Here is a 12,588-nt window from a genome sequence, read left to right on the forward strand (position 1 = left end):
ATATTCATACATGCATAAGCTTAAATAAGTGTTAATAGCATTTATTTCCCATCGTATTAGCTATGCATTAAAACCACTTCATCACTGAAAGGACAAACATAAGTAAAAAATTCGGCCCGTTTTTACTTTAAATTACTGAAAAAGACAGCTTTAATTCTCTCAATTACTTTAAAAATATTAATTTTGGAAAATAACGCTTTCATGTAGATAAGATTTAAGTACAAAGTAAAAATTTCATACATTATGCATCGATTTTTTGGGGGAATTCTTACTTTGCTGAAACTTAAAAATTAATATCGTTGCATGCATCTCCCAACCACAAATTGCCTTAACATGAGACCAATTTTTCAGTGCTTTATTTTTTTTAGTTGCCATGGCAGAAATGTCGCGTAATTTTGACCTTAAGTCAGATGATGTGGACAGCAGAACTGCTCTACAAATTCCCTTTCTAGAACCGTGATGGCTTAGGGGATACGGCTTTCGCCCTCCAATAAGGTGAATCGATACGAATGCGTATCCGATTCACTTCATTGATACAAATACGCTTCTAGCTTGAATCGAGCTCAGTGCTGACGTGAAATATGTACTCAGTGGTTAACAGATCATGGGTTAGAGTCCCTTTGTCGTCAGGCTAACCATGGGAAGTTTTCGTAGTTTTCAAATACATATAATAACTTTAATGTATACATAGTCAAATACTACATATAAAATTCAGATATATAGGCGCAAAAGTATTTAAAATGTATGTTTATTTGGAGAAAGTACATTTTCATAATAAACTTCGTAACTTTAATAATCGTAATTAAATAACATTCCTTTATTAAAGTTTTTTTTTCTCTTTTTCCTTCATGTTAGAATATATGCATTACGAAATAAAGCATATTAAAATGTTAGCATGTTTTGAACAAAACAAAATTAATAATAAAGAATACTTGCCTTTTATCAAGCACAAATCCCAATCATATACTCGTATAGCATATAAAGCATGCAATTGGATTAATAATCGTCTTTGGTATGATCTAAAAAAAAAAAGAATTTTGCAATTAGTCTCACTAACATTGCACTTTGCTTTTATTCTTCAAAATTATTCCTTTTTTCGACATTTCAAAACAGAAAAACAATTTATTAAAGTGACTAGTCATCTTTCGACATAATTTAAACTTAATTTGAGTTGCTTGCTTTTAATGAGTTTAGAAAGAATATATATATATATATATATATATATATATATATATATATATATATATATATATATATATATATATATATATATATATATATATATATATATATATATATATATATATATATATATATATATATATATATATATATATATATATATATATATATATATATATATATATATGTATGTATATATATAGGGTGATTCTAAAAAGATGGGCAAAATTTTAGGAAGTGATAGTACACACCCAAGCAAACAATTTTCATCAAAGAATGCATGGTCGAAAACAAAGCGCAAAGGTGGTGGCGCATTTGGAAAGTTGTTTGATGCAAATGTGAAAGCTCCATTCCTGTTGCGAGTTACTGCGCTGCGTTACTTGTCGCCAAGCTTTCGGCCACTGCAGGGAAAGTTTGTGTTTCAGAATGTTTGCCTATCTTTTCTTCGCTGTTGTACTGCGTGCATAGCCGCTGCCGGCCACTGTTTTGAACACTTATTGTAATCACATGCCATTAAATTTGCTTTTATAACTTAACTTCATCGTTCTTTGTGTGTTTTTGCCTCATATAAGAACATAAACTTTGACGCCCTCTAGAGGTTTTGCGTTTTGTTTTCGACCATGCATTCTTTGATAAAAATTGTTTGCTTGGATGTGTACTATCACTTCCTGAAATTTTGCCCATCTTTTTAGAATCACCTTGCATATATATATATATATATATATATATATGTATCTAATATCAGGGCAACAACCCCGATTTTTTTAGTTAATTATGAGTCAAAATTTCATGAGTAACGAGGCCATATTCTGCATAATCTTTTTTTATTTAGTAATTGATGGCGAAGCGGAAATCTCATCCCCGCTCTCCCGGCTGGGGAGTGGGAGAAAAAGTTCCAGTCAGATCCAACGGAGTTAAGTTAGTAAATTTGAAACACCAAAAAGCATGCAAAAACTCTCGCTCCTCCGTTTTATACGATAATTAAAAAGTGTGAAGAGGCCAGTCATATTGCCTTCCCTGTATTCTTACGCCTCATCAAAATCTTTTATTACTCATAGAAAATCGTTTAATCCTCCCTTATATGGAAGTGAAAGATCTTAAAATAACTTCTCCTTTGAAATATAAATCTAGTTATTATTCATTGGTATGTTTTCAACCTTGAAGTCCCAAAATAGAATTTCTACCCTTATCCTTTACCAAAGATATTTTATGAAAGCTAAACAGTTTTAATGCTTTTATTAATACAAAAGTATTTATAATTTTTGTATTACATATATATATATATATATATATATATATATATATACATATATATACACACAAATTAACATGAAAAACATGAATAAAATAAAAATAAAAAACTAAATGGTAGAGAAACAAGAATGGTATAAGCAAATAGTCGTTGTCAAGACACATCTAATTGCCATAAATAATGCGATATTTCTGAATAAAGAATAATTATCCTAAGATAAAAATTATTCTTTATATGTGTCGATATCGCAAAAAACCTTATTTTGAAAAAAATCATGAAATAAAAGCAAAATGTAAAAGGAAATCAAACTTACCGGCGTGAATTAAAACGCGGTTTAGGTTTAAAAGTACAATAATAAAACAGTTAACAAAAATCGCGAAGATGTAAAATATTGCTTATAGCTTGAATCGAATATAATAAAATTAAAAAAACATTTGATCGAAGAAGAAGAAAAAAAAATGTTTAGGTAAAATATTAGTGCTGCCATCTATGAGAAACAATTAGTAAAAAGGTAATAAAATTTAAATAATAATAAAAATGTTTAACGGATTGAATAAATTAGCAGTCTTAAAAAAATAAATAAATAAAAAAAAAAAAATAAATAAATAAATAAAAAAAATAAAAATAAAAAAAAATAAAAAAATATAAAAAAATCATTAATAGGGAATTTAATTTAAAAGTCAGTCTGTCAGGATAGAAAGCCGTTTATAGACTTATCCTTCATTCATAAAATCTAACATAATTTTACAGAATACACATATCCATCTTTCATAGGGTGACTTATTTAAAAATCAGAGCCTGCATACAGGAATAGAAAACCGTTTATAGGTTTTATTCTTCATTCATACAACCTTACATAATTTTAAAGTATACACGTATCACCTGCATTTATTTGGGGTGGTTCTTTACGAACCAGAGCCCATTCCACTTATACAGAAATAAAAATAATTAAATAAATAAATAAATAAATAAACTGTTTATTATACTGGACAATTAAAATTAAATTAATTTTAAGAGGCTACAAATATTAAAAAGTAACTAAAAAATATTTAACTAATCCAGTATAAAAGGTCATACATCCAAACTATTCCGTCCAGTGGCTTTAGGAATAGTTTATCATAGTTAGTTCCTACCTTGAAAAAATCAGAGCTTATTCTTAAAACAGAAAAATTAAATAAAAATTAAAAATTAATGTACCAAGTTTTTTAAGATTTTTTTAAAATAGAAATTAAGAAATGAACTAGGAAAATGGCTATTAATTAAATCGTTTTTATATATATCAGTATCTAATAAAAACTCGTTATAGTTAGATTTATTCCTGTAAAATCTATGAATTTGATTGGCAATAATATTAGAAAAAACCTTATTGGCTAAGTTAGAGTTGAAATCTATGCATTTTTTAACTGGAAATTTAAATTCATTTCTTTTGTCAAAAAGTTTAAATGTAATATTTTTATCTGCATTAATATTAAGAGTCAAATCTAAAAAATTTGCTGAAGAATTACTATTATTTGTTTTATTAAGAATTAATTCATTTGGATAAATATGTTTTGCTAGAATATCGAAATCATTAAAATTAATAACTAATAGATCATCAATGAATCTGAGAAAGAGAGAATCAATTGGAATATATATATATATATATATATATATATATATATATATATATATATATATATATATATATATATATATATATAGAGAGAGAGAGAGAGAGAGAGAGAGAGAGAGAGAGGGAGAGAGAGAATATATATATATATATATATATATATATATATATACAATTAAACTTTTCTTATAATTTATAGCTGTTAACTGAACACAGCAGGATAGTATAATCGATGTTAATAGCGGATAGGTTATTCTTACGGATAGGTTATTCTTACAGCGGATAGGCAGCGGATAAGGCAGCGGATAGGTTATTCTTACAGTTAGAATACAGTTATTGCTATCAGCAACAGTCACACTGTAAAAAGTTTCAAACCAAATTACGGAAAAAAGTACCGGCACTTAAAGTGCCATTACTTTATAAAATTTTAAGGAACAAAAAATATGATATAGCGGAATTTTTTCACCAATAATTATGTAAAATCTCTGAATCATTGTAGTTAAATAAATATCACTACAAAAATTACGATATGAAATTTGCGGTAAAAGGCGATTTTACGGATGTCACGTTGTCAGTACATCATGTAGTAATTTAATCCGGAATTTATTTCAGCGTAGAGTTATGACAAATAAGTGTTCTAAATCTCAAGGCCAGGTTAATACCTTTACCTAAGGTTAATACTTAACTGGAAAAAAAGACAATAAAAAATTTGATATGAGATGCAATGTGTTATTCCGTTAAAACTTGGTGATAAATACAGCCTGCTGAAATTAATACTTTTCGAAACCAAACGAAATATTCATGTATATATCCAATAAATATGAGCTGTATCTATCAAATGTACCTTGAGAGCAACGTACAGTGCGCAAAATAAGAAACGAACCATCTGAAGTAAATTTTGATCTAATGATCTTTAACTTTTGAGAGGGTGGCTTCAAATATGTTATTTATTTATGCAAACAACATTTTAAGTTACAAAATCAGACACAAAGACGTACTCCCCTTGAATAAACATAACTTTTGTTCGATGAAATCAAATTTCTAACCCCCTATATGTAAGGAGAAGCCGCAATCTGGGATACATGGTCCCCATACTATGGTCAGGAGCGCAGTTCAGAGTTAGGTTCCCTTAATATTTATTTTATTTTTTACGTATTTCGCCATATCTTGTGAACTTTTTAAGTAAATGGAAGCATTTTCGCACACACTGTTAAAAGTTTCCTTCTAAAATTACGGTAAAATAACTGGCAGCTGTCTGTCCATCTGATTAACCGTAAAGTTTACGGTAAACTATACGGTCAAAACTATACGGTTTTTCAACCATTTATAACTAGCACTTTTCAAAAACGTAAAAAAAAAAGTTAATTATTTAACTAGACATAGGAGCTCCACTTTTCGTAAGGTAATGGACATTTTAGAGTACCGGACACTGGAAATTCTTTATATGTTGAAGGGAATGAAGGAAATATTGTGGTGTCAACACTAGGACTCGAACTCCAGTTCTGCCGTTCATGAGATCGACAGATAAGCCTGCTCGGCTATGATATGTACGCACTTGCAATGAACTAAGCAGCTTCATTAGGTGGTTCTAGTTGGTGCGATAAAATTCTGGTTGTTTAACCGTATTAGGTGAAAGCAAGTAATAAACAGTTTTTCTCACAATTAACAGTTTAATTACCATTTTATTTATTGTTATTTGACCGTTTTGATTAAATATGGTAAAATAACCATTCAATAAATTTTTATTTAACCATTTTTTCAGAGAAATTTCTAACAGTGCATGATTACAAAATTCCTTTATTCAATGATTAGTCAATTCAAAAGATACCTTTAAGTAAATATTTATTATTTTTCATTATTTTATTTAATAATAGTCGAAAAACTTTTGAATTATAAAGTATACAATTTTTTACATCATTTTAAAGAACGGAAGTTTGCCTGACAAAATACAAAATTTGAGCGAAATGGGACGAATAGTTCCTGAGAATTCAAATTATAAAGAAGCCTTATTTTTTAAATTTGATTTCCCCGGAACTATTCGACCAATTTCTTGCCATGCAGAATTCGCTTAAAAAGTGCTCGAGATAGGGCGAAATAGGCAAAAAATATCATTAAGGGGTTCAAACTTTGGACCGCTGTCCTGACCATATATCACAGATTGCGGTTATTTTTACATATATCCGGCGTCAGAAGTTCGAATCCGTCAAAAAAGCACGTTGAAAGTACGTTTTCGTACTGATTTCGTAATTTAAAATATCATCTGTACTAATTAATTAGCGTATTTGAGGTCACCCCCTCGAACCTTTAAGATTGAACCCTTGAACATAAAGATCCAATCATTAGATCAAAAGTTACTCAGGGTAATCCTTTTTTATTCATCTCATCGTACAACAATAACTAACAATGGAGAGTAATGTTTTTTTTCTTTTAAATACTGTTATATCTCAAAAAGTAGTGTCTTATTTTTGATTTATCTAGTGTAAGTTTTAATTGTGATCATATTCTACGACTAAATTTTTTATTTTCACTAAAATTTGATTTCTGTAAAATGTATGTGCGGTATTCCTTATTGAAAATTTTACCAATCTCATCACACTCTTAGAAATATTGCAAGACAGAAAATGTGCAAATAAAATTATTTTTCGCAATGATAATAGCAATATTCAGCTTAAAAAGACTGCTTTAACGGAATATTACAAGAGATTGCAGGTTTAAAGTTACAAGTTGCTTTCAAACGGTTTGAACTAATTTTTAAATTTTAAACTTAAAATTGTAGTTTTGGAAATATGTATTTAAGATATTTAATAGTTTTCAGATTTCCAACATTATGGTAAAATATTATTTTCAAATACTTATATAATCTTAATTAGTGCAGATATTCAATATTTGTAATGTTTACTCTTTTATAAGTTTGTAACATTACTATAAAAATAATACATACGACAGAATTATTTTTTAAGAATATATTTTTTGCATACTTACTGTCATGTTCCAAGCAAGTTGTTGGTAGGCTAGGAGCAAAATAAAAAAATGTGCCATAGAGTATAGTTTCATGAAGTTTGACATTTCTGGATTATACAATTTATAATGAGGAGCAGGCTGCAACAAGAAAAAAATTTTGTGATTTTTTGTTAAAAAATTAAAGAATTTGAATTAACAATGAAAAAAAATTTTTAGTATCATCATTGCTTAAAATAAATTCAATATGCCTCTTTTTGACAATTATTTTAGATATTCACGAGTTTCTTATTCTATTCACCAATTTTTCTAAGACAAGTAACTATCATAAAGCATGGATTTAATATAACTCTTTTGACAATGTATTTTTGATATTCACCAGCTTCTAGTTCTGCTTATCTGTTTTTCTCAAGAAAATTAACTATCGTATTACGTGTAAATGTAATTCATTATCTGAAAAAAAAATTCTGGTGAAATTGCCATACTGAATAGTATTGACATCACTGGTGAAAAAAACATAATCTTGGAACCTAATAAAACATAATAAAACCAAAATATACTGTAATTAAACTATTCATTTGGTAATTATTATCAGTTTGAATGGTAATTGTTTACCGAAAACTCTAGTTTAGTTTTGACGATTAAAGTTTTTTTATTTACATTAATCCATTTGCACATTTAGTAATAAATCTAAAAATCAGGAACAAATTCAACCGATTTACAAAATAATTTTACGCCATGTTCTAAGGCTAAGGATAAAATTAAATTTTTAACCACAAATTATAAAACCATATTTTATTGTTAATTTTATACAAAATCATTGCCAAATCGCTTCAGTAAAAATTGCCCAACTTTTGACGTTTTCATAAAATCAGGAGCATGGTGAAAGTTATCATATTTTGGTAGTTTAAACCATTCTTTGTTTTCACCGTAGTTTTATGCGATTTGAATTGTAACATTGAAAATTATTTAAAACTCATGAAAGGAAAAAAGAATTAAATATTACAAAAACGAGCAATAATTAACTTTTTAGATTAGCTATGAGCAAGCAAACATCATAGTTATTTTTACCATATTTGACATCATACCATATTTTTGAATATCTCAGAATTAAAAATAGAATTAAAAAAGGTAGAAAATAGGGCTTCTTTATTTGTTTATTATTGCACTCATTTAGATATATATTGAATGCCGTATTTTCAATATCTGCAGTATACTTTTAATTTGGGATGTATACACACAAATCTTTTATTTTATAACGCGTACATTTATTATACATCCTTTATTTTATAACATGTGAAAAGAGCATAACAAATGTATAAAAGAGTATAACTCCAGTTCACTAAAATAATTTAGAACATTTATACATATTTTGTTTAGTAAAAAAAAACATATGTAATGTTCACATTTCATTACGTTGTTACTATATATATTTACTTATTCTTAGATCATTTTTGCCTGTTAGACTGTTAAATTTTCCTTGTGAAATTGAAAAAACAAATTGTTTAAATATAAATTTAACAAATTGAAATCGAATCAAAGCACACAGCTGTTCAAATTGCTATTATTTAACAATTCCCTAAATAAAAGCCCGGGTTAATAAAATATTGAAATTAACATTTTAGCATATTTTTAGTATAAGAAATAATATCAATGTTAAGAACAATATCAATTAAACTTGCAATAATTTTAAGTGATATTATAGCTCAGAATTAACGATTATTTTCAGCAGTGCGGGAGTAGCTTTTTATTTACAACAAATGACTTCAGAAACTGTATCATTAGAAACATACGTGTGGTACATCTTCTATGTTTCCGGTCCAGGGAGACCCTGGTGTCCAACCTGGTCCTTTGAATACAGCGGATAATTTATCACTCCATTTTTCATACTTACAAAATCTCTTCCATATACGTATAAAAGGTTGTGTCTGAAAACAGAGAATTAAATTCAATTGAAAAATTAAAATTGAATTTGACGAAACAAAAACGACATCAGTTTCGTAGGTAAAGTCAGATAAAATGTTATCAAAGCAAAGATTAAAATTTGTAGTGTCCACTTTATAATATTTTATATGGTGCCCACATTAAGCTATGAGATTTTGAATAGCAGTGTTAAATGGTCATACTAGGATAGTAATATTTTAGATCAGGGTCTTTATTTTGTCTGCACGCTAGTCTGGAAGTTTTACCCACTTAAATATTTTTATTCATTTCGTATGAAAGCTTAGGGTAGTTAGTACGAATTTTTCAACTTGTGAGTACAGGTTGCAAGGTACAGTTGGCAAAAAAGAAAAAAAGAAATAGAGATATCAACCGGAATAACTTACACAAAACATACTTTCTCTGAATGAACATATATGTTTTTTTACATATTTAGATTCTTAATCTTCAAAATGTAGGGAGGAGCCGCAATTTGGGAAATGCGATCCCCATAGTTTGATCAGGAGAGCGATTCGAAGTTTGGACCCTTTAATGTCATTTTCACTTTCTGCGGTTTTAGTCATATTTCAAAAACTAATTAAGAAATTTAAAAAAAAGCATACCTACTCATATAACTCATTTATCCAAAGAAAATTTCATACAAAATATAATTTGTAATAATTATCTTTTATAATTTAAAGAGGATGAAAAAATTTTAAATTGTAAGGTATAAATTTTTTTATACCATATTAATCTACATATTTTTCAATTGATAAATTTAAAGTTTCGACTGTTTTATTCAGTAGAAGCTGAGAAAAACTTAAATTAATGATTTTTTAAAAAAAATAATTTGGTGACTGTGAGGAAATATTTAAATGGGGCGATCAATTTTAAAATGTGAATAACTTAGGAGGAAGCTGACATCGAGCAAGTAGCGTCAAATTTCCTTCATATTTTTTTTCTCTAATAATCGATTGCTAATCTTGTTAACTATAAAATACTATAAAAACTATAAAATACGATGTTTCTCTTTTAGTCGTCTAAAAATTTAAAATAAAAGCAATTTAGTAGAGAAATTTGAATGAAACATTATATTGAATAAAAAACATTTTATTCAAGGAATGTCGAGTTTTATCAAAGCATGCTTCTGATAGAATAGGATTACACACCAGATCTGACTTATTTAATGTGATTATATTTTATTTTTTAGTTTGTTTTCTCAATAATTGATACAATTTCAATAATATATATGCGTATGCATAGATTTAGAATAAAATATTTATCAATTTCTTCAATAAATATTTTATAATTATTAATACGAATGCTCAGTCAAACTTTTTAAGCATCTTAAAATTTCTCAACTTCTTATATATCGTCTTAATATTAAAATAATTTTTTTAATCACCTGCCCGGGAGAGTTTCACAGAACTGTTTTTCCCACCATTTAATTAAAATTTAACATTAAATTTTTTTTATTCTTTACGCTACTACGTATATTATTTCTTGACTAATATACTAACAAATTTTTTAGTACTTTAATTTAGGTTTTCTTTAAATTAAAATTCATTTTAAAATTATTCTCAAGTGCTTTCAATAGAAAGCTTAGAATTATTGTCTGCTAGCTAAGAATAAAACCTTGTTAAGAAATTAAAAACATTCAACTGTTTAAAGTTATTTGATGCAAATTACAGCTGATTATTTAATAATTTTACTGTTCTTTTTTCTTAAACGAAATACAAATTATTGTTTGTCTTTTTTTGCGACTTCAACACAGATTATCTAAAATAGTGTTGATGTTTTATAAATCACTACAGAAAGTGTAAAGATATCGAGCATGAAAGCTGTCGAATGCGTAGCCAAAATTTTTAAGCTTCTTGAAATATCTCAGCATCTTAAATGTCGTCCTAAAATCTTAATTGTGAAATTAAATTTTTAATTATCTGACCAGGTGCGATTCACAGAACTATCCAACTAACTATTTCATCATACCTTTTACTCTTTCTTTAAGATACCATGCAGATTTTAGCACGTTTTCCAAGATATTATTATAATATAATTTATTGCTAGGAAAATTCCTTATTTTGTAAAGCAGAAAAAAATAAAAATTTAAATTTGTAAAAAGATTTCGAAGCCGTCCCAATTTTAGAATCATCTGATTTAAAAAAATGAAAAAGAAAACATAATTTTTGAGCTTATCTTGATAAAGAAAAAAAATACACGTTGAGAAGGTTAACATACTTTTTAGAGAAAACTTTAAAAACTAATTTTTCCCATATTTCGTTACATGAGGATAAGAATGATATTGCTCCAAGGAACCTATTGAATAATTTCATTATTTCCAGAGTGAAATCTGTTTGATTGAAACATATTATTCCTTGAAAACTAAAACAAGAGAAAAATTACCATTTATTATTGATCTAAGCTTATTCCATTTATTTAATGATATCGGTATCAAAGTTAAGGATATGCGATGGAAGCCCCGTTTACCATTATACTATAAATGCATTAAATCACATACATTGAATAATTTATTTTAAGCGAGTTATTTAATAATTTCAAGCAAATAAGGGTGTAAAAATAAACTCGATCGAAATACTCCCTTAAGTATACTCTAAAATATATGTAAAATTAACTTTGGAATCGATAGATAAAAAAATACCTTTTCAAACAACTTCGAGTAGGACGGAAAGGCTAATTTGTTTGAAATAACTGCCCTTGTAACTATTTAATTTCGATTCCTGGTGCTAGGGGACATTCCATTTTCACATTCGACTTTTTAAACTTCAATTGTAAACGAAATTTTTTTATGTCCTTAAAAATGTTAAGGCTTGCCGCTAAAAAAATATTTACTCCATTGATTTTTTTAGAAAGTAGTGAATTATTATTTTTTCAATCTAAAACATATGCCTATATCTTTCGTGAAATTTATTTTAATATCGAGTGAAATTATTTAATATGCCGTGTTACTAAATGGATAATCCCAAGAAAGTGAATCGAAAATATAAAAAATTCATTGATTTAAAAAATAATAGATGATATTAAAAATAGACAAGTTTAGAGGGTTCAATAATTAAAGTCACAAGTCATTCACGCCTGATAAGTCTTGAGAATGGGCGCTTATATTTGAACGCTCGAAACATGTCGACTTTTACTTCCCTCTTAATATTTTTTGAAGTCAGGTGAGTTTTTATCATCAATTATACTGTTTTACACTTGGATCGTGATAATTATTTTGATAAGGATTTTACACTCGTTTAAGTAAACATATGCAATTTAATATTTTAACAGGATTCATGTGGTCATTAAAAACGTTTGAGAGCTGTGGCATCAATGATGTAAAGGTTGCCTTTAACTATAAAATTAAAATTTTGAGACCACATATTTTGAATTCATGGCATTGAATAATTTATCTTTAAAGTTTTTGTGCTCCCATTTCAGTATCTTAAGGACCTTATGAGCTCTGTTTAAAAAGAAAGTATCGTATCAGATATATATAAGAAAGCAAAAAAAAAATTAAAGTAGCAGCATTTGGTGATAAATGTAGCTTATCGTAATTGAAGAACACGCTGTGCGACATTTCATGGTGAATTTGAGATCGTAAGTTTCAGAACACATCAAAACATGAGGATGCTATTTGCAAATTATTTTTATCTAAAGAAAACCATGT

At 27.5% G+C, this 12,588-nt stretch overlaps 1 protein-coding gene across 1 annotated transcript in view; it reads right to left on the reverse strand.

Annotated features, from left to right (window-relative positions):
• The window catches only part of LOC107443242 (alkylglycerol monooxygenase), a 35,773-nt gene that overhangs the window by 356 nt on the left and 22,829 nt on the right, over positions 1-12,588 (reverse strand). Inside the window, exons 8-10 of the mRNA XM_071178625.2 lie at positions 8,795-8,929; positions 7,026-7,142; positions 937-1,019 (exon numbers count right to left, since the gene is read on the reverse strand). Of these exons, the coding sequence (XP_071034726.2) occupies positions 960-1,019; positions 7,026-7,142; positions 8,795-8,929 (312 nt within the window). The 3' untranslated portion in view covers positions 937-959. The remainder of the gene's footprint in view (positions 1-936; positions 1,020-7,025; positions 7,143-8,794; positions 8,930-12,588) is intronic.

This window comes from Parasteatoda tepidariorum, chromosome 6 (assembly GCF_982258835.1).
Source record: "Parasteatoda tepidariorum strain Cologne lab strain chromosome 6, Ptep-v5.0, whole genome shotgun sequence".
In the NCBI taxonomy this organism is placed as follows: Eukaryota; Metazoa; Arthropoda; class Arachnida; order Araneae; family Theridiidae; genus Parasteatoda; species Parasteatoda tepidariorum.